Source organism: Pollicipes pollicipes, unplaced genomic scaffold (genome assembly GCF_011947565.3).
Source record: "Pollicipes pollicipes isolate AB1234 unplaced genomic scaffold, Ppol_2.1 Scaffold_4295;HRSCAF=5057_pilon_pilon_pilon, whole genome shotgun sequence".
NCBI classification, from domain to species: domain Eukaryota; kingdom Metazoa; phylum Arthropoda; class Thecostraca; order Pollicipedomorpha; family Pollicipedidae; genus Pollicipes; species Pollicipes pollicipes.
The window spans coordinates 11,420,890-11,448,820 of NW_023596461.1; the positions used below are offsets into that span (position 1 = coordinate 11,420,890).

General features: G+C 51.9%; 1 protein-coding gene across 1 annotated transcript; it reads left to right on the plus strand.

The window, feature by feature from the left end:
• The first annotated feature begins 255 nt into the window (after positions 1-255).
• LOC119097151 (arrestin homolog) lies at positions 256-21,815 on the plus strand. The gene is made up of 9 exons (XM_037220211.1): positions 256-456; positions 3,462-3,660; positions 4,426-4,604; positions 6,189-6,324; positions 13,260-13,417; positions 14,172-14,312; positions 16,386-16,515; positions 21,358-21,479; positions 21,746-21,815. The coding sequence occupies exons 1-9, from the start codon at positions 290-292 to the stop codon at positions 21,813-21,815; spliced, it is 1,302 nt and encodes a 433-aa protein (XP_037076106.1). The 5' UTR covers positions 256-289.
• Positions 21,816-27,931: the final 6,116 nt, after the last annotated feature.

Below are 27,931 nucleotides of genomic sequence, written 5' to 3' on the forward strand. Positions count from 1 at the left end.
GGGCTTGAGTCTGTGTGAACTCCGTCAGCGTCCCAGCGGACCAATGTGCCAAGAGCTCACGCAAACACCAGACCACCATTTGCCCCGCCGCCCGCCGTTACGGCGGCGAACCGGCCGCCGCCGTCCCGTCGGAGGCAGCGGCCGGCTCCGTCGGTGCCGTCGCGTCGGAGGCGGCTGCCGGTCGACGCGCGCGCCCCAAGGCCGGGCGCACGTGTCTCCGCCGACACTAGTGAGGATTCAGGCGGCGCCGAAGCCGAATGCTAACAGGATCGCCTCGCGCGGCTATAACATGAGCGCGCTAGCGACCGGCGCCGCCAAAGCCAGTCTTCCGCTGCGTCCGCCTGACACGGACGTCATGGTGGCCTCTTTCAAAGTGTTCAAGAAGTCCTCGCCCAACGGCAAGTTGACCATCTACCTGGGGAAGCGCGACTTCGTCGACCACATCTCGACGGTCGACCCCCGTCGGTGAGTCGTGCGCTGGGGGCGGCTCGTGCCGAGCAGTCAGGCCCGCTGCCGAGTGCGGTGTCTTGACACCAGCCGTTTTACAAAGACTCGGCACATGGAAAATACGCCGAAAAATGCTTTGGTTTTGAGGGGGCACTTCTGGGGTGTCTGTCGTGTTGTTTCTAGCGCAAACGGCTTAATCGAGTTAGAAAGAATTAGGTAGTCACTGGCTAAAACAATGCCTGATTGTCCCGCATGTAGCAATCAACGTCTCTTTTTTGGGGAACGTCCTCTTCAATTACCAGGGACAAGCCAAGGAAAGCGTACGGGTTCATCCCTTTCCCACCCCTCTAGCCACGAGGTTCACAGAAGATACTGGGCGATTTCGCAGAAATTTAGTCAAGATTCACTGACGTCTGGAGGCAGTTTTACGTGCGGATCGCTTTGAGGACAATTCTTGTTACGTGCTTGAAACTTGCGTGCGTTTACATGTGCATGCAATATTTAAACAAACAAAGCAACTAGCTATTTTGGCCGAAGGCATTAACCATCGTAGACACACTACAGATCTATGTTCAGATTGACTACAAAAGCTCTCACTTAATGCAGGCTTTACTTTTCCGTGCTTGCAGTCGAGGTCATCAATAGGTTATTATAAAGACAATGTTCCGATTACATGTCAGCTGCGTGGAGATTCTATGAGCCTCATTTATTCATTTTCCTGCGTAATGTGACGACGGAACTTATTTACGCAGGTCAGCATGGCTATGAGCTGTTTTCCCGCACGTCGTCCGTGCAGTTGAAACTTTCCGAAAGGAAGTGAAATGGCATACTTTTTTCAGAAGCAATGGTCTGTCTTATCTAACCTGCAAGCTATCGAGCTTGTTTTTGTCTTGTTTCAAGACGTTGTTTTTATTCATGTATCCGTGCGATACACGACATAGCTTACCTTCATTACACGCCAAATTTTACTGTCGTCTAACAGCCAAGGTTATGAAATATTCTTTTGAGATGTCGGCATGAGTGCGTATTCATAAACACATTTCAGATGTCTTTTTACATATTCCGGCGATGACGTGTTTCGGAGCTCCTAATAGCTTAAGCGACATCAGCTTCGGTGGTTTTGCTACCCTGGACAGCTTTGCATTCGCTATCAATAGCTGAAAAGCTGCTCGCGTGGTACGTTAGGAAAATGGCGAGGTAAGAACAATGCCGCGGGGCACCGTTTCGCATCCGGCAAGTTCTGGGTAAACTGGTTTTGCCAGACGAGGCTACGTCAGACGGCCGCAGGCAACAAAGGCCGTGCGCTACTTACGACGCTTTCGTCGGACAGACCACTGTACACACACCACGCTAGGCAACAAAGACCGTGCGTTACTTACGCCACTTTCGTCGGACAGACCACTGTACACACACCACGCTTACGCTTCTGTCAGCTGTGTGGAGCCCAGTCAGTCGCTGGGAGGCGGGAGGCGTACGCCGAAGCCTTGAGCCCGCCTCCTCCACCGTTCCCTTTCAGCCGACCTCACTGCATCACCTAGCACTTGCGAGTTCATGCCCGGCGGTCAAGGTCAAGTGATGCGACACAGGGACACGTGATGAGCATTGATTGGTCATCCAGCAAGGCTCAATGGATCCAAGTGAATGGATCAATGTCATGTAATAGGACACCACTCACCGAGTTTATAGACTTTCAATGCAGAGGGTCCTCGCTCGGGATGAAAAAGCCCGGTGCGAGGAATAGTTGGCACTGAATTCGGTTGTGGAAGCCGCATCAACAGAACGTGTGGAGAGTCGTGTTGAAAATGTGTCGACATGCGCAAGACCTAGTGGATGAAGCACGATCGCGGAGCGTCACCAGACTAGTCACAGGCCCTAGGATACATCGCACTAGTCTATACTCTTTTTAACAGGAATCACAAAAACAACGTTGTACTTCCTTTGTTTCCTCCAAACTTTTCTATAAATTATGTTTGGCACCGAACACAATGGCATAATCAAAAATGGTTGCGATCAACACATACTAAAATCCAGTGTGCTTGGTGGTATCACTACATTCTCTGCTTGTGGTCTTTGTGTGCTATTTGTGACTTAATGAGGTCCTTCGCCATCTTGTAAAACAGGTCAGGAAGATAGTGCTAAGCATTCTTGCACACTATGACCATGATGTAGCATATTTCGCTTCATGAACATGTTACAATTGTACGAGTCGGACGGCTATTTGCCTCGTACCATTAGCAAATACAAAACCTCCTTAAAGCTCGCGTCCCACAAAACTCATGCTCACTTAGTGCGTAACAAGATATCGAAAATGGGTGTCAAGTGCAATGTATGCGCGTGTGTGTAGAAGCACCATTAGCGATTCAGTTATCCGATGTGGCTTCTGTTGGCTAGCAGTTTCTATAAGACCCGCGTTTTAGGATACCTCTGCTAGCCGCGCTGTCCGGCCTGGTGTAAGAAAAGCAGGACCGTATGCATGGGGGGGGGGGGGGCACTGGGGGTACAAGCCCCTTGCCGTCAAATTGGTGCATTTATTAATATGTATATTAGCAAATATCAACAGTAAAAACCAATCAGACACGTAAAGATAAGTATCGAAAAAGCCAGCAATGCTATCGTTCGACAGGTTTTGGACGCCTCACCTCCGCCGCGCGCTAAAATGGGTTTTTGGTCGAATCTTGGTTGGTGCCCCTCCATCCCCCCCCCCACAGCGAAATCATGCAAACGTCCTTGAAAACCGTGTCTTTAGACCCGCACGGGCATTTTCATCCCCTCCCCACTCCCAGGCGCCCCCCTCCCTCACCTTCACCCTCGCCCCACTCCACCCGCACCCACACCCACACCCACGCCTCCACTCCCATCCCCACCCCACCTCACTCCCACCACCCCGCTGGTGAGATCAACCCGGCCGCTGATCCGACCGCGGACCCACCGCTGACCCGGCCACTGACCCATCTGGTTCTGACCTGTCCACTGATCCCGTTCACTGACGCGTCCGCTGACCTGGCCCACCGCCGGCCCACAGACGGCGTGCTGCTGATCGACCCCGGCTACCTGGACGGCAGGCAGGTATACGGCCAGGTCATCTGCTCATTCCGCTATGGTCGCGAGGAGGACGAAGTGATGGGCCTCAACTTCCAAAAGGACCTGTACCTGGCCTCTGAGCAGGTCTACCCCAGCGTCAACACGGACGTGGCCAACATGAGCAAGCTGCAGGTGAGCAAGCGAGACGACTGATGCTTTGTCACTTCGGACTCCAGGCGCTCCTGAGAGTCAAAGGAGTAAAAACACATGTGTTACCACATGGTGAGACACGTGCAGCCCGAGGTGAGGCATGGCAACGCGTTCTCACTACTCAGATCGCTTCCTCTTTCTTTTGTATGAAAGACGTTTGACGGGGCAACAAATCCCAATTCATCACCATGTTGGGAGCACTCAGCATTTGCGGATGCTGGCCAGGGTGATATGATGGGTATAAATAGCACGCAGACCTCCTCTTCCACTGCCTCCTGCATCACGTTTTGCCTCCCTTCACGCCTCCCCACGCTGTTTTTGCTGACGGACATCTGTAGCAGAGGGCCGAACTGGGGCGCCTACGGTTCTCAGCCCCTCCCGAAGGTCGCGCAGAGTCCTGTACACAGCACGTCAAGGTTCCCAGTAAGCCAGTAAGCCTTGGTAAACTCTGTGGTCGGCGGTTAAGGCAGAATAGCTGCGTTGACATAATTTTAGTCTCTCATTGAATTAACCGGACACAGTGTACAATCCTTCGTTGTGCGCAGAAAGCTGCATCATATTCTCTGGCTCATCTGACGTCTCATTGTTTTCACCACACCGATCCGCTTTTACGCTGCACCATTTCAAAACAAAGTGTTGACTGCAGCATTAACGCTGTGGGTGGCCGGTACTGTGACCGCGTCCCAGGACCGTGGCGCCTCACGCCAGCGCCACGTGCTCGACTGCTGAACGCCCCTCCGCCGGCAGGAGCGTCTGGTGAAGAAGCTCGGCCCGCACGCGGTGCCGTTCACCTTCAACATCCCGCAGAACGCACCCTCGTCGGTCACGCTGCAGCCTGGCGAGACGGACCAGGGCAACCCCTGCGGCGTCGAGTACTTCCTCAAGCTGTTCGTCGGCGAGTCAGAGCTGGACCGCTCGCACAAGAGGTGCGGGCAGAGCTGGGGGGAGCGGGGCAGAGCTGGGAGAGTGGGGCAGGGCTGGGGGAGTGGGGCAGAGCTGGGAGAGTGGGGCAGGGCTTGGGGGGTGGGCGAATCTAGGGGAGCGGGGCAGGGCTAGGGGACGGGCAGAACTGGGGGGAGCGAGGCAGAGCTGGGAAACGGGCAGATCTGGGGAGAGTGAGACAGGGCCGGGGAAGCGGAGCAGATCTGGGGAAGCGGGAGGCAGAGCTGGGGGAAGCGGAATGGCAGAGCTGGGGGGGGGGGGGCGGAGCAGAGTTCGGGGAGCGGGGAAGAGCTGGGGCAGCGGGGAACAGCGGGGCAGAGCTGGGGGGAGCGGTGCGTAGGTAGGAGAGCGGTGCAGGGCTGGGGAAGCGGGGCAGAGCTCGGGGAGCAGGACAGAGCGGGGCAGGCCGCGACCTCAGCGGCACATCCCGCTGGTGACTCACTCTGGTGACGCATTAAAGGAACATAAGATGATTGCCGAGTAGGTGGACAGATCGACACCAGGAAAGCAGAGTTCGCCAGCGGGCTGTGACGCCGAAAGGTGTCGATTGCTGATACTTCTAGAAATAAAGGATACATGAGATCGGGAACTAGATTGGAAAGAAAGCAGATGCCAAAAAGCGAGACCCGGCGGCCTTTGGCCGGTTCCTTTCCCTTTGATTGACTCGCTAGGCACTTGGAGAATGGTCCAGTGGAACGGCGTACAATGAATGAACAACGTAGCGTGTGTTTGATAAATGATGAAAAAGACAAATATGGCTGCTTCATTAGCCACTATACTTCACGTGGGTATGGTGGTATGCATGGTGGGTACATACCCCAAAGTGTAAAAACACAACCTCTCATATCAGCTGCGTATGTATGTGATACTAAGACTGGCAACAAAATATGACAGCAATGTTGTTTTTTAAGTGAATTTCGACGAGCGGCATTTACATGTACGCGACGCATAAGTCTGTAAATATAACCATTTGCTCGGAGTGCATATTTCCCAGGGAAAGCAAGCATTGGACAAGACGTCTTCACTTTTCACATTGAGCCAAAATGCGCACTTGGATTAAAAGCAAACCGAACTGATCATATCGTGTCCTTCGAAGATGGTTGTAGCGCACAGACGTAAACTCCCACATGCGCGCGCCCACAACACGTGCACTTAACTCGTCCGCCGGATCTCTGAGCAGAAATATCTCCATAGCATGATGCTACAGCGTTGAGCGCAACAACATACGTTGCGGACCATGGGTATCTGCTTCGATTATTACGGTCAGACGCTATAGATAGGATTCTGCCATAGCGGCATTCGGGGAATAAGTCGGAAATGCATTGCATAAACAGTCTATGTCAATCGTGACTATTGACCGTGTTCCACTGAAAGGCGGAAGTCGTGGTTTGCGAAGCAAATTAGCGTTGCTAGACTTTGCGGCTTCAGCAAGTATTCAAGCCTTGAAAGCTTCATCAAAGCGATGGTCCTATGGCCGCGAAGCTGCAGGAAGTACCGATACGTCAATGCATGGTGAACGTATGTTAGCTGGAGGCAGCGGGTAGTCACCGCGCAGGTCTTGTTTACAGGGCAACAGTGGCTCTCAACATCCGAAAGGTGCAGTATTCTCCATCGAAGGGAGGCAGACAGCCCTGCACCATCGTAAGGAAGGACTTCATGTTGAGTCCTGGGGAGCTGGAGCTGGAGGCGACGTTGGATAAGCAGGTCAGCGGAGGCGCTCGCTCGCACATCCTTCGGCATGTTCAGGCCTCGTCGTTCCCTGAAATGTTGCTTTATCAAAGCATTCCTCTCCTTTCTCCACGTCCAGGTATCTTTTTTCTGGTAATCACCGCCCATGAGCAGGTGACGAAGAGCGCTCAGCCCACCGTCCCAGCGAACAACAGCCCCTTGCTTCCACGCGAGAGAAAGGTCGTGCCTTGCCACACTAGGGAGTTGGAGCGAACCAGGCACGCGTAGGCAGCGCGTAGCTGAGACCGTTAAATGGGGCACGGAGCTTGTGGGCAAACAAGGGTAAATGTAGTCGCAGCTTCGTCCGTCGGGTACCGCGCTTCAACCGAATGCCAACCTGTCATCACTGACGTTGCGAAGTTGTGCATGCATTTGAAGCGCATGAGCATCTTCTGGTCATGTTAAACACAACCATCAGCTTCGTCCCCCCCCCCCCCTCCCACCGGATGCCCATCCATCCAACCACAGGTTTACTTATGAATTGACATCGGGCCAGCACCATGCCGCAAGTGAACTCGCGCAGTAATATCCAGACAGTCGTAGGATCTGCCACCCGTGGTACCGAAAACGATACCGGAATTAGTTTCTGAATGGTATGACTGGTTTTTGTGTGTGCCGCGCTACTTCAATGCGTGTTAATATGTGCGGAAGTGGCATGTGACCAAACATGTCCTGCGAGTTAACCCGCGCCCAGTCGGGGGGTTTGGGATAACCGCGCCCGGCCGGTGGAAAGTTGACTCCGCCCCCTCCCCCCCCCTGGGATCTCCAACTTCAAGACTTCGTATGAGAAAAAAAATACCGTTGTGAAGGTCTCGTCAAATCGTGAAGAATTTTCACCAAATTTTTTGTCTTAGGTCAAATGTGAGGCCATCAGAGGTCACGAAATGTAAAAAACCGTCTTTCCGACAGATGCAGTTACAACCAACGTTAACGCGTCAAGGTAAATATTAAGTGCACGGAAATAAACGTCAAGTCCGCGGGGAGCTCATTCCGACCATTTCTGTCCCACACATGGGTCAGGTCAGATCAAGCCACCATTCAAAATTGGTCTACTGGTAGCCTACAAGAACCAGATATTTCTTCACAATGTACTTTTGAATAGGTTTATTTTATTGGGTGCAGCTGTGAGACAAAAGTATTCCAGGCACAACAGCACCATTCTAGGGTGACCTAGAGGTCATTTTTGGTCAGCTTAGGTCAAATTTATAAGCCATTCGAATGAACAAAATTGAGTTCTAACTGGCTCTTTGTGAAAAATTCAATGTTTTTCTGTGGTTAGCAATGGTGTATCGTACATCTACAGGTACGTATTATCGCATACCTCTTGTCTACATTATGCATAGCCCCTTCGACTCTCGGCAATCCAGTTGAAACAAACTGAGAACAAACTGAGTATGATGATCTCATTATGCATTGTAATTATGTCACAATACGTTCTCAGCGGAGCATTCGAACTTTGCATCCAAAATTATCTACTATGACTTCCTATTTTGAAATCCGAGTGTGTTTGGTAGAAGGCACCCTTAGAGATAGATGATGACCTGGGTCCAGGTCACCTGCTTTGTGGTCGTATGATGGTTGCGCATGTGAGTTAGCACGCTTCTCATATGCAAACACCAAGACGACACAAAAACAAGTACAAATCGAAATTGAGTTACGAAAAATAGCAAACATAGACCTAACTTCAATTCACTGACCTCGTATTTTGCGAAAAAATTAAAGCATCAAACTGTAGGAACTATCATGCTCCATTACTATAACAAATTTGAACGATGGCAAATGATTCACAAAAAGTGATGTGTGTTCACAGCTTTGTAGATGTTGATCTCTTTAACATGGCCTAGGTCACTGATCTTGGTACATCAAAACCTCAGTCCGCACAAACGATGCTAAATCGATAAGTGAACAGCTACTTAAAATTCAGTGTGCCGCGAGCGTTCGTTTTCGACTTGTGTTCGAAAAACTGTAGGGGGAAAACCAGCTTCCCCGGCCGGGTGCTGGCTAATGACTTTTGACTCGGTCAACGAAAGTGGCTTCCGCTTAATATGTACGATGTTGAAGTCTATTTCTCTGATGGATTCGGCATTTTCAATTTTGTCGCGAATTTTTAGGTATGCTGCTTTAGCTGTACGGTCTTAAAACGGTCCTACGGGGGAGGGGGGGGGGGTAGAAGAGTTAGTGGCGCGTGCTTTCAACTATGACGTTGCTTTGAATCATAGTGTAACGCCCCAAGACGAAATGAACAGATGGCCCTGTAAATATATGCATATTCATCTTACACCACGTCATGTTACTCAGTGGCGTTATGAAATTCAGGGAATGGAATGGCAGATTCGTAATTTAGTAACACTTTTAACAAAAATGCTTACACACGATTGAATAGAAGCGTTTATTGATCAGTGTGGTGGTGTTCGTTGCAGAGGGCTTTTGTTTAAGAGTGCGCACATTTGGTTCAACACACGTCTGCTTATAACAGAAAATATCTGAGGCTTGACAAAATTTGTCACGAAGTTTTGGTATGGTGTGGTGAGAGAAAGCTAAGGATCTGCGAAAGGTTGGACTTGTTGAGCGTGTACAGCAGTCCGAGCTAGCTTGGTAGCAACTAACAACCTGCATATAACACCAGCGGCTGAGAAAACAGGTGGACATCGCACATCGCTCGGCGCCTTCTGTACTAAGACACTCCGAGCATTTACACTGCTGCTCCCGTCAACCCGGCCTTGGAGGGATTGTCCCCCGGGATTCCACGAATGCTTCCATTATGTCGTGCTGCTTATGCCTAATAACATCCTGCTCGCACTGAGGGGCACTTACTACGCCATACTGATCAGCGGCGCACTGTACAAAAGCCAATCTGCAGCGTCAGACAGAACAAGTGTGCCATTGGTCTCAATGGAAGTGCGATTGCTGTTCTGAGCATTAAACAAGGCTTAACTGATAACTAATTGTGTCCAGTGTTCGGTACATATATAATGGTCATTGAGCGATTCCAGCAAATATGATAAGAGCAAAGCATATTGATTGCAAATGTCATAAAGGTATATGTCTTTGCTTGGCGTCTGCCGATTACAGATGTCCAGGCAACCGTCCGTGACAACATCTGAGTCTCATATCCTGTGATCTAACTGAATATCTTATTACATTAACCGATGTTAATACATTAACAGCATATTACTGATGTTGAAAACCATTCATAATCCGGGTAGCGGATGACGTGGGCACCTGCATCTCAATTAGGGATAACGTGGTGTCGCCCATTCCGGAAAACAATGCATTTCCCGAAAAGCGAATTAGTGGTGCGCACACGACTACGATTCACATGGTTAATGACGTGTTTTAGGCTCATCGCTATTTGCGCTGACATCCGATCCTCGAAGCGCATCTCGAGCGCCACGCCACAAAAAAAAATATGATGACGTCCAGGAGCTTGCCCCCGCCGGCGTGCGGAGACCGCGCGTGACGGGCCCTCTCCTCCCCCCCCCCCCCCCCCCCCCCCTCCAGCCTGACACAGCGTCACCACACGGCTGTACCGCCATGGCTCACCTTCTAGGTGAATTACCAGATTTCGAGTCTCAGTCGAACTCGGCCTCAAGACACCGTGTAATTAAGAAGGCTGCTGCTCAGTTTTGGTCAGCATACAGCTGTCCAAGTCCCCGACGCGTCAGGCCCATTGCCAGATTGTTTTTCCCAGGAATCGAGATCAAACCGGATAGCGGTGTATGAGACGGCTGCTAAGAATCACGAAACATGTTCGGAGGTATTTTGCACGCTTTTTTGCGATAAATACATCCCGATACAGCAACCGCCCTGGCGAATGTACACCGGGAGGTCAAGGGCGAGCGATTAGTACCAATGGAAACCCCATTAAAACTCCCAGAACCATGGATATAGCCCATGCAGGTATGCTCGGTGTCGTCATTGCTCAGTGCTATCCACAGTTGGTAACGACGCCCGGACGAACTGCTAGAGTCAATATAGATGAGTCAACTGCTAGAGTCAATATAGACACACCGCCCCACCTCGAGCCGACCGCGACTCTCCTGGACCACGTAATTACCAACGTGCCGAAGCTGGAGGGCACCGTTCTGGTGCCGCCGGTGCCTATTGCGAACTACCTCACCACTATGTTTCGTGTCCCGTTCAGGCAGCAGAATTTGCGTCCTGTTTCTTTTCGTATTCGCCCTGGCGCAACATCTGCAGGCACGCACCCAGTCCGCATCTGCTGGAGGCACACTGGGACCCGTTGTACCGGGCCGTGGGTGTGGCGGGGAAGCTGGAGGAGTTCATGTGCGTCTGGTCAGGCGCCATTGATATGCACTGTCCTCTGAGGACAATGACACCCGCGTCCACGCTGCTCCTGGATTGAGGACTTCCGATCTGTTGTGTGTGATGCGGGAGCGCGACCACGCCTACCGGTCATGGCGCAGCTACGGTGCGGAGACCGACCGCACACCGCACAGAACCGCGCAGTACATCGGCGACTGCGAACGCTGGGTTAAAGGTTGCTGCGCTCAGGCCAAGCAGGACTTTCTATACGCCAGTATGTTTTCCGACAGGGCTGGTTTCTGGCGGGCAATCCGCAAGCTTGGACTCAGACCTGCCAGGGGCGGGGGAGGTGGCGCCAAGGAGGTAATGCCCGCTGACATGGCCGACGATTTTAACCATCACCTCGCCTCAGTTGGTCCAAAAATCGCGGCCGAGCTGAAAACGGACAGCCATGCGTCCCGCATCTCTCTCCACGACCACCATGCGTAATCACGGTCAGGCTAGTTTTACACCCTGTAAGCCTATCCAGCTTTCAAAGACTATGAGTGCATTGTCTTCATCTAGGGCTGTCGGAGTCGATGGCACGCCACTGATTGTGCTAAAAAAAAGCTGTTTCGCTGTCATAGGAACCCATTTGCTTCTTCTAGTCGATTTTTCCAGCGTGACCTGCGTTTTTCCCTGTGCGTGAAAGTTTTTTCAACTTTTTCCCTGTGTGAAGAAGTTTAATAGTCAACTTGATGTACGGCGACAGGTGGTGAGAGGTGGTTCACTTTCCCTTCCCTTATCCCACGGTGTCCCTGGGAGATTCTTGGTGGGCCCAATCCTTTTCAGCTTCTTCACAAATGACCTTCTATCCTACCTGCCTCACGAGTGTCTGGTTTCCTACGCCGACGATACCCGGGTCCTCGACACCGCTTACCCCGAGCACTCGCCCGCTCTGAAATCTCTTCAGGAGGAAACCATCCTTGCCCTCCAATCCTGCCTCACTGCCAATTCTCTGAAGATGAACCCTATCAAGATCACCCTTCTTTTAGTCGGCACGCCCCAGACCATCAGAAAATACCTCATCCTTCCATCTTGACATCTCCAACTTAATATCTACCCCCGTCGTCCGTGACGATGATCGGGGTGACCATCGATCGTATCCTTTCCTGGGAGAAGCACACATCCAGGTTACTGGAAAAGCGCAATCCCATCCTGTTTTGTTTGCACAAATTTCGTCATCGTCTCACTCCCAAGGTCTGCAAACTCATTATCCGGGCCCATTTTTCTCCTACATCCTGTACTGCCTCCCAGGCTGGGGCGGAGCCGCCGCCTGCTATCTCGGCCGGGCGCAAAAAACCGCAATTTACGCGGCCAGAACCGTCTCGGGGCGTGGGGCCCAGATCGTATTTCACCGGTCGTAACGTCGCCGCAATGGCGCGGAATCAGTGACCTTGTTACGCGCCGCGGCCATATTGGCGTCTTCAGGGCCCTAAATGACCCCCGTGCGCCGGACGCGGTCCGGTTGCTGTTCATTCCTCGGACCGCTGTGAGCGCACCAAGAGGTCGGCAGGTGCCGCAGCTTTGGAGCGGTCTCCTTTCCGGCTGTCCATGTCGCGTAGGGTGTTTTCACACCGTGCGGCCTCGTCCTGGAGCCACCTGCCATCGGCCATTGTGACCTCCCGCAGCCACGCTGCGCTCACATCTAACCTTCACCAATGTGAAAAGAGCGTTTTGTTCGACTCTATAGGCCTTTCCCAAACTCTTGACGTGTCATCAGATGCCAGCATCTTCGTTTTGATCGTGTATGTTGTAACCATTGACTGGAATCAAACATCAACCCATACATATGAAACGATTCGTAGTAAGCACATGGCATGACATCAACCGGAGAGTGCGCCGGATTTTCCCTGGCGCCCTGTCCAGCGCTCTTGATGCTGGGTTTACTGTGTCAATTGGGGTCTGGGTCCAAATTGGTGAGCATGACTCCCTCAAAGAGATGCGATATTCCAACCGCGTCTGTGCGGTGCTGCGTGCCATACGGGGTCAATTTGGATCATTACTTATGACAGAAAGCATGCCTGTGTTTGGATACGGGAGTAATCTTGAGAGCATATACTGTCGGCATTGTAGTATAGCATCTGTTCACAGGTTTCACTGTTCTTAAAGATTTTCTTATCTTTTCAAGGCGATTTTTTGCTGGTGCATCATTGTCTACATGGTTTACTTTTATCTTCGAAGCTCTGTATCGATATTTGAAAAATTTCAGATATTCCTGTCACGTTTTGGCCATGCGTCAAGGACTCAAAAGCTTATCCCAATGTTTTGGGATGGATCTCTGAGTTGATGCTCGCTTGCGCATTCCCAGAACATTGTGAAAATGACTTCAAGAGAATGCTGCATGCTTTCAGTAGGTCGCAATGCTTTGGGGGTCCATTTCGACTTCACCCAGCATTACCAAGACGCCACCTGGCATGGAACGTCCCTGCGAGGTGTAGCATGTTCAAAAGGAACGATGATTGTTCAGCGCAGCCTGCAGGGAAAGACAGCTGGACGGGTGCATTTTTTTTGCATTGCTCCGCATAACGCCCCTTACACACCATACCAATTGCGCCCGTCCAGGTAGATTCCAAACCTGATCCGCACCGTTCCGTCATCGGCAGCTGTACCACCACGGCGAGAACGTGGCGGTCAACATCTGCATCCGCAACCACAGCAACAAGACGGTGAAGCGGATCAAGGCGGCGATCCAGCAGGGCGTCGAGGTGTGCATCTTCTCCAACGGCAGTTACAAGGCCACCGTGGCCAGCGTCGAAACCGAGTAAGTGATTGTGCTGTACCGAGGAAGTGATTGTGCTGTACCGGGTAAGTGATTGTGCTGATCGGGCTCGCTGTCAGCTGGCGTCATATGTGTCCGGACAGACTCACTGGCAAGGGGCATCGGTGCGGGAGCTTGACGATATAGCACATATACTTATATCGCACCATACATATATATATATATATATATATATATATATATATATATATGTATATATATATATATATATATATATATATATATATATATATTGCATTGCTCCGTATAACGCCCATCACGCACCATACCAATTACGCCCGTCCAGGTGGATTCCAAACCTAATCCGCATATATCGTCACATAGATATAACCAGATATATATATAGCACATGTACTTATATCACATATATATATATATATATATATATATATATATATACCGTCGCATATATATGTAAATATATAATGTATATATATATATATATATATATATATATATATATATCGGCATGATACACTCGATCCCCATCACGCTTCGGTACAGGCCAATGGCGCACCTGCTTGTCGATGGCCAGCTACGGGCAATGAGCAAATCAGCCTTGCTAGAAATTTTTCAGCACCGCTTGACGGATGATGACCACCTGATGCGACTACACAGGGTGGTCGATGTCCGCGCCTGCGACAGGTGGACTCCAGATCAATAAAAAATGCGATGAGAAGGGTACCTCGCGACACGCCTGTCAGTTGTGTCCAACGCAGCCGCGTGCCTGCCGCAGAGAGGGGTGCCCAGTGGAGCCGGGGCAGTGCCTGCAGAAGGTGCTCATGCTCAGCCCCACCCTGGAGAACAACAACCGCAGGGGCATCGCGCTCGACGGCAAGCTCAAGCAGCAGGACACTGGACTGGCCTCGAGCACGCTGTGAGTGAGCTCCGCGCCCTGGGCTCGCTGAAGAGGCGCGTTTTGAGTGTTCGTGCATCGATTTGGACGATTTGTCCTAGTCATGAATAATGCATGTGAGATTTTAAATGGAAAATGTACCGTTGCGTCCACGCAAATATGTGCCTGCGTCTTTAAAACGTTGGCATATCTTTTATCTGAAAGAAATACGCATAGTTTATGTATATATATATATATATATATATATATATATATATATATATATATATATTTATAGGTTCTCACCGTATGGTATGTTCCCACGTCACTCTACCTAGTCGAACAAGTCCAAACCTGCGGGCCCAGTCGTAACTATAAGGGTCTCAATATCCATTACGTTGAATAATAACAGAACCGAATGCCCGCAACGTTCAGCTTCAAGTAGACTATAGTGCCAGCATTTTAACCAAAGTAAACAGACAAAGATGCTAAACGTTGTCCAGCCTAACTCGCAAACAGACGCCGATACAACCATTCTGGCGAAAATCCTTACTGACGTGACACATAAGCCGGCAGTGTGATGACCCCGCCGGCATTAATAAATCTTGTCATTCAGATAAAACTACTTAGATGGTCTTGGGACGGACATCTCCTTCTGTGTATGTTCCGCTTATCAAAGCGGCTAACACATGCTTGGGGACGGATTTCTGTCTGTAAACTGTGACGGATCCCTCTCCAATATAAAGGAGAGCTGTTTATCGTCCGTATGCAACATGCCAACAACCCAGGGCCCTTCTTTACTTTTGATTGTGCAGTGGATAAACAGTTATAAGTAGTGAGTGGCCCACAACAAGAACTATATCATATTTTCCCCAAGCTGACTGGATATCGCCCGTGCCTCATAGTGATCAAGAACGTCGACGCACTGCGCGGCCATCAAAGAACACAACTCTCACCCGACCACCCTGTTATGATAGCCCCTGGCGTTGTTGCAAGCGACAAATCTGAGCCATGCGCGTTGAAATGCACTGGCTGCACTGGCTGCGAGAAATACGACTGTTTGTGGGCCTCTAAACACGTAACGCCTTCTCCACCCTCCCATCCGCAATGCAGTAGCTGTAGTTATGTGAATATGATTACATATTTGGATTATGATTAATGAATACATTAGTTCACATAAAATATCAAAACATTTTTATCAGAACGAGCACGTGCCTCCTGTGTCCCCCCCATCCCCCTCCTGGAATGCACCACTGGTTATTACCATTCCAGGGCAAATAAAAACAAGTCCTATTTTCCATATAGCCCAAGGATTTCGCACACTCCCCAAGGATGTTTACTGGAATGTCCAACTGGAATTTTATCATCGCCGCTCTTTTCATTATTTCCTTCACTTTTACTCTTGTTTTTCTCTTCCCAAATCTGGGCGTTTATCTTTCGTAATTAATTCCGGAATGCGACACCATCAAAGGCGTCACCATGATTGAGCTGCCGACTGATGAGCGAGTGAGACAAACAAGCGCTCCGGGGGGGGGGGGGGGGGGGCAAAACCGTCGTTGTTGTATAGGAGGGAAGGGACACGCTCTATTTCTGAGTGGAAGGGGCCATGCGGTGAGGCGTGACTCGCTCCGCGGCAGAGGAAAGGACTGGCCGTCGAGGTGGTCGTCAGGTTGTTTCTTAGTAATGACCATCGGAGAAAGTCGTTCAACAAAACCATGAGTGTCCATAAAAGGGCAGCTGGCAGCTGACAGTTGGCAGCGGCCATGGCATATGGCACGCAAACCGAGAATCAGGTCAGGTACCACAAGTACTGTGCGGCCATGTAGCTTAGTGCACCCAGCGATGTAGGTTCAGAGCCCAATAAAGAGCTCTGAGTATTCGAAAATATATGCCAGCATCAATTCAGTGATCCAATAGCTGCATTATTTTCATCAAGCAAAGAACGTTGCATAAGCATGCTTTGAGAGGGACAAGCGCCGATGGTTTACATTTCCTGACGTCAGAGATAGGGTCATCCTCGACATTTCCTGACGTCAGAGATAGGGTCATCTTGGACAGTTCCTGGCCAATGCTCAGCAGCGCAAGGTCGATTCATTCTGCCCCTGTTCTCTGCAGGCTGGCGAACCCGGACCAGCGAGACGTGTTCGGCATTGTCGTCTCCTACTCGGTCAAGGTGAAGCTGTTCCTGGGCGCGCTGGGCGGCGAGCTGGTGGCGGAGTTGCCGTTCGTGCTGATGCACCCAAAGGTGAGCGCCGTCTTGCCGCACGTTCACACTCGTCCTAGCACACCGACGACACCAGGGCGGGCGGGTGGGAGTGTGTGGCCACCCTCGCAGGTGTACGCTCGTTGGATAAACTGACCGAGATCTAGCAGCCCGGTTATTTTGGAAACCACCGTGCCCACTTTACATCACCGACAGTGACCCGGATACTGAAACGCCAGAGCACACTGTTATCCCTCCCCCACCGGCCGCCGTGAGCGCCGCGCACCGTTGAGGGCAACAAAGCACGAGCATTTTGGCAGTGCGGAATACAAATCACAGGATATGAAGCCGCCCTTTCCCACGACATTCAGACAGTTCTGGCATCTATGATACCTTTCTGTGAGGCTCACTTAGTGTTCACGGCATTGCGGCCCAATCTGCTATTCACGAACAAGTCGGTGCTATGACGATGACTCCAACAGCAGGAATGGAATACCGATGCCAGGTAATATATAATTCATGTTCAGAACAAGACGCGTTGCCAGAGAGACTAAGTCGTCCATTCAAGCTGTGATGAGCGGACAGTAATTTAACATTTTTGGCGCTTGCTCAACCAGTGTACTCACAACAACGCGGCAGAAGCACGCTGAAAGCAACGGAGATGTAGAGCAGAGGCTCAGTTAAGAAAACATCGGCCGATGGTCAAGGAAGTAGCTGAATCAAGGCGTCGTTTTGTATCAATAACTGGGTTGGTTAGGGGGCGAGCCGAGCACTGGACGGACGGAGGGCCGATATTCCTGTCCGAGACCGGGAAATTAAATCAATATCACCCAATGATCTTTAAACATGCGCAGAAAACCGTGACATACAAGACGCTTCCTGAAAAAACAACGTGCAGTTTATTTAATTGCCGGCCTATTGGAATTTAATAATTTCTCACGCTACTTTTCCCACAGAGGATAGAACGGTAAAATAAATGGTCTGCAATGCGAGAGAAGACGCTCTCTGAGAGGGCAGGGCAACGTTAACAGAGGACGGGGCAACGTTAACAGAGGACGGGGCAGCGTTAACAGAGGACGGGACAACGTTAGCAGAGGACCGGACAACGTTAGCAGAGGACGGGAACAACGTTAGCAGAGGACGGGACGACGTTGACAGAGGGCGGGGACGAGACAACCATACACCGCACGTCTCGAAGAGCCTCGCTGCCAGACGATATGCATGGCCCACCAAAGTGTGATATAAAGTAGGATTATGGATACCGGTATAATGCAATGTGGCTCTGTAACAACTGGTTTGCTCATTTGGCCATGCAGCCGATAGCCGATATATTATATATATATATATATATATATATATATATATATCATATATAGTTATATATGTATCTATCTATCATATATATATATATATATATATTATATATCATATATAGTTATATATGTATCTATCTATCATATATATATATATATATATATATATATATATATATGTATATATAAGCATAGATATATACATAGTACCACGCGGGCCGGTAAGACAACTTTCCAGCACTGGAGTCGCTTCTGCCGTCTACCTTCGGTCTCGAGCAGGGATTTTACAGTGACAAATGTCCCGGGAAATTGTTCCGAACCAAGTTTGATCTTATTTTTGCGAAATGCTGCTGCGTGATGGAATATAGAGGGGAAATTCGAAGCCATCATTCTTACGATATTTGAGTAATGACATTGGAGGACAAGACTGTGAAGAGACAATCACAAAATGCATTCAGTCAAGTCGCAGTGCAGAACCGCCAACTAAGAGTATTGTCGTTATCAACATCGAAACGTTTCGGAAATACAGCATTGTACCACAAATTCCATTGATCATCAATCGTTACTCTGGGCGACTGCAAATCTTCCACAATAATTCCTGCAGTCCGAAACAGGTTGAAAAAGATACTGTTGAATCTTAGTCCGAATAGCTGCCTGCGCGGAACAACTGCGGTCCAAAACAGATTACAGATTACAGTCATATTTTTGTCCAAATAGCCGTTTGGTAAAACGTTTCGTCTCGTGGCCAAACATGTTTTTCCAGATGGAGGGGATGGAGGCGAAATGTTAAACGATGAACACAAGCTACACCAGTGACATTCCAGTATTTGGTCAATGCTTTTGCAACAGCTCGTGCATTTGGTACACCATTTCGCACCAGCGTTGTTTATGTGGCAAAACCTTTTTGATCGCGGGTCGTGAAGTTTTACCAATTCACGCGTAAACAATTATTCACTCACAACTACGGCTGGAATTTGTAGAAGCTGTTTCGGACTGCGGTTTTGACTGACTGGACTGCTCTGGAAGCTTTACACCCACTCAGAGAAGTGTTTGGTGATGAATGGAAAGTGCGGAGAATGGTTCATTTCCGAACATTTTCTATATCGATGACGGCATTGGTCGCATATGGCATCTCTTTGCTGCGGCTAGCCTCATTATCTTTATAATTATCTCCTCGTAGTCTTCTTCGCCGGTGCTATACTCTATGTATGGTGGGAACAATGCCTTTAGGTTCTCTTTCCACTTTGCCTCATACAACAGCATGTGGTAACGAGTATGCCACGCTTGGATCGAAATAACATTTCAACATATAATAACATTTCAGGATTCATAGCACAGAATGATATTTCAGGACCTTGGTCAATGTCGCATTTCTGCCCTCGATCTTCGGTGTTGGGTAGAATTGCAGGTAATTTTTCGGTTTCATCATGGTATCGTTTTCCTATCAATCCACAAAAATGTAAAAGCATGGTAAAGACAGCTATCCCATAATGTTTGTGGAAGTTAGACCTTGGGTGATAAGTTTTTCATAACTGATAAGCTAGGTAAACGTTGGGCACCTTAACAAACATAGCGGGCCAAATCAGCTTAAAGAAGGTATTCCACATTGGAATGGGGTTTGCAACTGAGATACCAATTTTCAAGATCATTCAATGCAGTTCAGTCGCGCCCTTTTGAAGACTTCAAACCCTCTTATTTCTGAGCTTGCTGCACGCGAAGTTGTGCAGAGTATTTTGCACAACCGATTTGAAGGTCAACCAGACATGCATCGCGTCGTAGCAACGTCAAGCGAATCCGGCCGCCGCAAAGTCCAGGAAGCGCCCAAGGTCAAGACAAAATCATCGAATTGCTGGTGTTTCGCGTACGTCGACACGCTTTGTGGCATCAACGGACAGAAATTGGTTTTCCATTAGTTTAAAGGTTAAGTGCAAGTTTTGATCACGGATCGCATTTTGTGCCACATAATGCAAGAGTTTGGACAGCAATGCTAGTTATGGCGGGATTTAGACTGGGACCGAATAAATTCAGAAAAGCGCCGTGACCGAGCATGTCAATACAGTACGAAATATAATACTACAGACAAATACACAAGAACACCACGAAAAAGGGCCGAAGCATGTGCACATAGCGACATCGGGACCCCGCAAACACATTGCATTTAATGAATGAGTGTCATTTAATCCGATGTCACTTAACCAGACACCTATCGACAAGATGAAATGCTACGAGTGGGCCGGTCCGTCCGCCGGGGTAGCAGTTCTGACACGGCCAGTCTGGCACCGACTCTAGTTAGCTCGTTAGCCATTGAGTTTTAAGTCAATCGCGTTGGTTGTTTGTGCCTTGGCACAGACAGTAATAAAAAGTTCAGTTACGTAACTAAACGGTGACGTATTGAGGAGCATATTGTACAAAAATGTAAATGTGTTGTCTAGTGCAATCTTTTGCACACAAATATATAGCATATAGATAAAGCACAGTATATAAGCAAACCACACCAATAGTTACAAGTGAGTTTATTTTATCAAATTAAACATACCTCGGAGCAAGCCGCATAATCAAGCATAAGATGGAACAAGCTTCAGCAATGATGTACGTCTAAAATGTTACGTAACAGTAGTGTGTGTCAATCTTCGCACTGAAGTGACAAGGTGGAATAACACGGTTTTAACATGGGCCGGTCAAGTTAAGCTTCTACAGTCTGAAATATAACATGAAATTGACAAATATGATCACGAGCAGTACCTTATAGTTTCGGTCTTCCTACTCGTAGGACGGAGATATGTTCGGTTCGAGTATAGTGGAACGCACCCCAATGTTGGCCCTGGCGTGCGTACTCGACCTGACACGAAATCGCGCCTGCCGCTCGCGCACAGCGTCCACTCCCCAGTGGGCCTCAAACAGGTGATAACAGGGCGCCGAGGCGGCTCTGTCTGCAGGTGTAAAGGAACGTTTCCAAAGTATTGCATACTTTACTCTTGCTTGCAATGCTTATCATGAGGGACTGTGGCACCCGCTCGTTGCGATAACACCATCCAACCCATTTCCTGCGTCGCCGCGCTGGTCCGTGACCGATAGCCTAGTGTGACCGATGGTAGGTGACATGCTGCCCAATGTGCGGTGTCAGCATGACAGCCGCGTGACGTCACATGTCGGGCAGTGTCCAGTGTGCGCGTGACGGACGCCAGGCACCAGTCTGTGTCCAGAGTAGGCGTGACGGACGACAGGTGACACACCGTTGTGCGTCCGGCATTCCAGCGTGACAGACGACAGCTGACATACCGGTGTGTGTCCAGCATCCCAGCGTGACAGATGACAGGTGACATGCCGGTGTGTGTACCTGCCATCCCAGCGAGACAGACGACAGCTGACATACCGGTGTGTGTCCGGCATCCCAGCGTGACATACCGCTGGTAACGTACTGGTGTGTCCGGCATCCCGGCGTGACAGGCGACAGGTGACATACCGGTGTGTGTCCGGCATCCCGGCGTGACAGTGACAGGTGACATAACCGGCGTGTGTCCGGATCCCGGCGTGATAGACGACAGGTGACATACCGATGTGTGTCCGGCAGCCGAATGCCCAGCGGCCGCTGCAGCACGTGGCCAGCACGGAGCAGCTGGAGACGTTCCGCAGCGACAGCCTGGACCTGGCCGAGGACCTGGGTCCCACCGAGACCCAGCCGCTCCAGGACAGGTGGGCCGGCTGAGGCTGCGCCAACTAGGCCCAGCCGCTCCAGGACCAGGTGGCCGGCCTGAGGCTGCGCCACTAGGCCCAGCCGCTCCAGGACCAGGTGGCCGGCCTGAGGCTGCGCCACTAGAGCCAGCCGCTCCAGGACCAGGTGGCCGGCCTGAGGCTGCGCCACTAGACCAGCCGCTCCAGGACCAGGTGGCCGGCCTGAGGCTGCGCCACTAGACCCAGCCGCTCCAGACCAGGTGGCCGGCCTGAGGCTGCGCCACTAGGCCCAGCCGCTCCAAGACCAGGTGCCAGCTGCTCCAGGGCCAGGTGGCCGGCCTGAGGCTGCGCCACTAGGCCCAGCCGCTCCAGGACCAGGTGGCCGGCCTGAGGCTGCGCCACTAGACCCAGCCGCTCCAGGACCAGGTGGCCGGCCTGAGGCTGGCGCCACTAGGCCCAAGCCGCTCCAAGACCAGGTGCCAGCTGCTCCAGGACCAGGTGGCCGGACTGAGGCTGCGCCGCTAGACGCTGGCCGCGCCACCACCGCCTCGCCGCCGACTCGGCTCCAACCCACAGGCGCTCAGGCTACGCCGCCGTCAGGCACACTTGACGCTAATCTTTCGACCAGGCTGTCAAAATCAGACGTCTGAAGAGAGAGAGACACACACACATGGGGCGACGGAAGAGGGCGGAGAGAGGGGAGGGGGAAGTGAGCGAGATGTGGGTTTATGGGCGGCGTTTGGTCGGAGGCCGAGACTGTCAACGGGGGTCTAACGTGGCGTTTACGGGCATCAGCCTCCCAGGCATCCCAATGGGCGTGAATCAGAGAAACTGGGTCAGAGCGGATTGGATATTGGAAGCTGATTCGAGTACGTCCTGGTGGGGAGGACCAGGGTCGAACGCCTCCTGTCGCAACCGCTTCCTACTGCCAGATGGACTGAGGTCAGCCTCAAGACAAAAGGAATAGCAGAATGGATTCCCTGTCCCTTCCAGTCCGACACGGCATGGAGCAGTGCTGATGAGGAACGCAGCGGTTCGCGATCGTAGTCTTGTCGCCGTGTGATGAGCATTTGGCGTATTTGCTGAGACGGCAGTGTGGGGACCCCGGTCCAGGTCGCGGCCGCTAATCTCTCTCCGTCGTTATCGATGTCATACTTAAGCTAAGCTGCGTTGCCATCATGTCAGTTGGTGACTTCCCAGCATTAGCAGCAATTTGGCTCTGTCATTCACGCTGTCCCTGCGTCCATTTGCTCGCCGTCGTGTAAGCTGGACAGACACGGCGGCCGTCTCTGATTACTGGGTTTCTTACCTGATCATTGAACAGCGGCTGAAACCGTAATCTGGGGCTGGAAGAATGGACTCCGTGCGGATCTGGTTGCCCTGACGAGCCGCGGCTTAGAGCATCACGACGGAACAGTGACGACGGATAATGCGTTGTCGGTGGCGTGGCGGATAGGAGCGCCGCACGCCAGACGCCAGCATAAGACGCAGCAGTCTTGTCAGGATCCGGCCGCCTCAAGGGCGCACCTGGGGCAGGGAGCGAAAGGGCGGCTACTCCGTCCCTTTCAGAGTTGGTGGCTTCCTGGACCGTCAAAAGGGCGGGCGGTCCGAGCGCCTGAGTTTCTATCCACGAACACTTCTCTTGAGAAATTGAAATGCGGTAGTGAGGAATAAGCTTTCTACGTTTTTAGCAGGTTTGACACGGGCCTCTGCACTGGCCGCGAGGCTCTAGATGGTCTGAAATAAGGTCCCGTGTAACATAGAATGGGCTAAATCCGACTAGAAAATCAAAATCAAGGGGCCAGAGGTGAAGTCGTTCTCTCCCTGGCAGGGTGACGCCTGCCAAACCCTTGCTCCCCAATGGCAAAAACCTGGCCACGCATCTGGGCCGCACGGCCAGGACGCGCGCCGCCCGACTGCGCTGATCTGCGTCTGAAGGGCCTGTGCGTTATCTGTCCGCGCATGCAGTCTGCGTGTAACGGTCAATGCTGCTGGGGGCTAAAAGCACAGTTTGGGCTGCATTCTCCGAGAAACTGTTTGGTTAGGTCAATAACGGGGACTGCCTGCCAGGAGAACGAAAGGCGTGCCCGAGCTGCTTTTGGCGTCCGGATGATTTCAAGCTGTTAATGGTCTCACTAACCCGGCATTTCCATTACCTGTAGCGTTTCACGCTCCTTTAGGAATGTACGGATAACGACGCAACGTGTTTTACCTGGTGATGTATGTGAAGGTGTTCTGTAACGTTGTTTATGGAATACATTGGCGGGGACAATGAAGTGCTCTTTATACAAACCTAATGCTCTTTGTGAAAGAGGATTGGTGCACAACGAGTGTCGGCAGGAGTGGACAAGCATTTCCCCTAGACCGCCCACTTAAACAGCAGCCAACTTTCCAGTCATATCAAGCGAGACACCGCGGAGGGCCAGTGCGATCCTGCCGGCCCGCTCAGTGGCGCCGGGATCGGGGCGCCTGCTCTCCCCTTGTTGGGAAATGGAACGGACGGAACTCGAGCCTGACGCAGAACCATCCGGGCATATCAGGGAACCGGCGAGCCTTCCTAGCCCTGGTCCCCGTTCGCTCCCGTGGGGTTCGGAGCCCCCAGCCGGGCTGGCCCGTCCGTGGCGCCGTCGCGGCCGGTGCCAGCCACTCAGCCACCGGCGAATGCGAGCTGGCGCTGGCGCCGGGTTCGCCGCCGGCGGACGGGGTGCAGCGCGTGTCTGGAGATGTAGCCAGGAAGTGCACGTCAAACGCCGTGCACGCCGTCAACGCTTGAGAGGATGTGAGGATTCACGGACGCGGATGTTTGTCTCGGGAAAGTGTGGACGCCCCTAAATCCCACACATTTTCGCCCATCAAGCCAGAAGTGTGCAAACGTTGAGTTTCCAGTTGGCATAAGCATCCGCACCAGTAAACGTAAATTTCCCTGTATGCTTTTGGAACATGACCAACACATAATTCGGAGCCTGCGAATATGTCGCTTGCCGCTTGCGTGTCACTTGCAAAGTCCGCCCCTTCCGTGCCAACTTGTTTGGCTACTCCCGCACTCTTGCATACCGTTCGCGGAAGGGGACAAGAACCCGACTGAGATTGACCGGGAGACCTTCCCCCTCTTTCCCAACTGTTCTTTTGAGAGGTCGGCTCTCGCCACTGTTGCGAAGCGTCGCAGCACTCCGATCATGTAGAACAGACTGGGCTGCTGTCGCCAAAAATTCGTCAATCGCCGGCGTCGATGAAGACATCCGGGCTCACTAGCTGGCATGGTTCATCAACTTAATGCTTTCTCCGGGAATGCGCTGTGCATTAGTTCGCAGCACAACGCTGACGGCTATTTCTAAACAGTACAGACATGTCTTGACTTCAGATGGCAATATGGAGTGTTCGGGTTTATCGTCAGCGCATTTTAACTTGTTTTTATAGCTGACGGATCTTACGGCGTCACATGCGTACCACCTGGTGGGGGCCTAGTCAGGAAAGGAAAAGTAGACGCTTTGGACGGAGTGAGCGATCCCTCGCGAAACGCCAAGCTGCGGAGGGCCTTAGCTCGAGAAAGCGGCTTATGCTCTGTCAGTTCGTTTTAAGACCTGACTGACACTTCGTCGACGGCATTAGCCGCGTTCAGTATTCCGTGAAGCCGGACAGGAAGCGAGTGGTGTTCGAAATTGGTCGGCCGGCAAGGTGAGCGTCTTGCATAAGAGCGCTGACAAACCCGGCCATGGTTGAGCCCTTTAACCGGCGTTCCGCACCGACCTTCAGCGCAGCGCGAGAGACGAAATAGAGAGCGCACCAAACTAACCATGAAGGCGAAACAGTGTATTGTCCAAATACATATAAGTTTACTTAGCTAAAAAATGTCAAACCGCCTTCGATGACGCTGATGAGTGATACCATGCACAGGACATATCAAAGCAGCCTCCGTCCGCCCGAAGTCATAGACTGAGCGCCCGACAAGACCTAACACACAATGGCTGAGATGAACACGATGAAACACCTCCCCAGCCCCCCAAGCTGACGGCGCTGTCGACCGTGCGTTCCCACACCCCCGATCGGTTTCGCGGCTCCCTCAGACCGCCCCAGCGACTGCGCGGCGCCGGGTCCGTACAAGCGCCGCCCCGACCGGCCAGCCCCGCCAGCAGCGCGCCAGTCCATCTGCGCCGGCTCCTCAGGACGAGACCTCCTCGCTCGGGCCGTCGAAGTGGCCCATCTCCTCGACGTCGACCTCCGACTCGGCGGCATTCAGCATGTTGAGCGTCACGTCCGACTTGGCGGAGAGCTTGGCGGCGCCGGCGCTCGCCTGGGCCCTGCATGCCCGCCTCGTCGAACGCCTTCTTCTTCAGCGCGTTCCGAATCTGGCTCCTGCGGGGAGGGCCAGGACCGACCAGGTCATGTCCGGTCAGCTTCGTTCAACTGGTGGAAGGGCAGGTGACAGAACGGCCAGACGATGGCCAGGAAGGGTGACGGGCAAGCCGCATAAGGCCGAGAGTACGCGCCAGGCGCCGGGGTGATCAGCGGGTCCGGGGTGATGGGTTGGAACGGGTCCGGTGATGGGTTGAAAGGGTCCGGTTATAAGGAACGGGTCCAGTGATGGGTGAACGGGTTTCGGTGCTGACTGGTCAGGCTGTCACAGCTCCGAGGGCTTCCGTCATCCGCCAAGCGCTGGGTGTGGGTCACACAAGGGGCGCAACATTCGGCACGTCCTGTTAAACGGGGCTCAGGCGGCAGCTCAGCCGGGCGGGACGTGGCGCGGCATTGCCCGGCACAACAACCGGCATCGCGACAAACAAACTGTCCAAACGTCCGGGACGCCGGAGTTTCCGTTCAAACGTAGAGCTGGAAAAATAGGCAAATCCTGTCGACCGGCATTTCACTCGCTGGCCTGGGAGTTCGACCATCTGCACATACATAACCACGAATATGATACCGCGCTCCGAGCCGCCGGAGCCTCGCCGCGGTCTGGGGGCCGGACGTCCGCTGGTGCGCCGCGCCTTATCACGACTGTATGTGATGGGGCAGCCCTGATTGCGGGCAGGGCGCCATCTGGGCGGTGGTGTGGCTTTTCTCCGGGTCACTTAACGTCGCCAGCTCCACCGCCGTCGTCATTTGCGTCCGGAAACGTGTTGCAGTCTGTGAATGGGCTTGGGGCCGTGCCCTCAAGACCGACACCAACATAACAGCTTTTGAAGGCTGTTTGCGCCGCTGGCTTTCAGTGCCACCGACGAACGAATCTGAGTTATGGCACCTTGAGGGAGGATCCGTAATCTGAATAGTACCGTGTTTCGCATCCTACGATCTCGAAATCGAGTCCAAGTCCGAGTCCATTTGGTTTCACTGAGTCCGAGACCAAGTTGCAGGGCCTGGCGTCCGAGTCACATGGCGCGCCTCACAACGAACCATCTTATGGAACGGCAGCGACTTCGGTCGTCATATTAGCGCCCCGGGCCACGGCAGAACCAAGAATTGAACTCGGGCACGTTCGCGCCTCTTACTACGTTACGGGAACGTCCAGGGTAAATATCGCCGGGAGGGATATGTGGGACGTTACGGACAGAGATTGACAGATATAAATGTGATCATGAGTTACAACCTTACTCAGCATGACCTGCAGAAACGCCAAAGGCTAACCTAAACTAACCGGAGTAGAAAAGCTCAACATGACCCGACATGTCCAATGCATACCAAACCAAGCCAATTCAGCACCTACAGTTTCCACAACAAGCAGTCTGTTTTAGGGGGCGGTTCCCAGATCAGCCACTTTTTTCAAGATCATGTGCCTTGTTGCAAATTCATTCGTTTGGTTTATCCGCAAGTTGTGACTTAGGTGGTCGTCGAATTGCACGAATCATATTGGCTAAGGCGTCGAGTTCTTTTTTGGCTGTTTTTAATCCAGTTGAGTATTGATTCATTTTGACTAAGTCCAAGATTTAGTCCCCGCCCGAATTCCAACCCCTTTGAGTCGGAGTTGAATCAAGTTCATTTGGTTACGAGCGAACATCCACTGTCTTTTTAAATGGATGACTTCGATACTGAATGCGACTCATATGTGACCTAATCGACTTAGTTGAGACGATTCCCGAAAGCCCCGGGTCCGGCATTGATCACGTGTCGGGGCTCAGCGGCCCGCCTGACGCCGCAGACCGCAAGTGACGTCGAGGTTGGCACTACCACTAATGGTATCCCGGCGGCCGGCGGAGAAGCTTCCACACGACACGGAACGAAACGGTCCCACTGGTCGAAATACAATCTTACGGTATCGAAAACCATATTTCACCGGGCCCGGCAAATGACGCTCGGGTTTGGCCGTCCGAATGATAGATGTAGTCCGTTTGCAGCAGGTCTGATCCCCCCCCCCCCGTCACTGCCGCCCTCGGTCGCCCCGTCTCCCCCGTCCGGCCGTCGGTTCGCAGCAGGTCTGATCCACCCCGAGTCACTGCCGCCCTCGGTCGCCCCGTCTCCCCGTCCGGCCGTCGGTTCGCAGC

What these genes read in the sequence shown, in the direction of transcription:
- LOC119097151 (XM_037220211.1), top strand. Translation starts at nt 290, where the DNA reads ATGAGCGCGCTAGCGACCGGCGCCGCCAAAGCCAGTCTTCCGCTGCGT. An exon ending in CCAACATGAGCAAGCTGCAG is followed by an intron (nt 3,661 to 4,425) that starts GTGAGCAAGCGA and finishes CTCCGCCGGCAG; the next exon opens with GAGCGTCTGGTGAAGAAGCT. An exon ending in AGGCGACGTTGGATAAGCAG is followed by an intron (nt 6,325 to 13,259) that starts GTCAGCGGAGGC and finishes CGTCATCGGCAG; the next exon opens with CTGTACCACCACGGCGAGAA.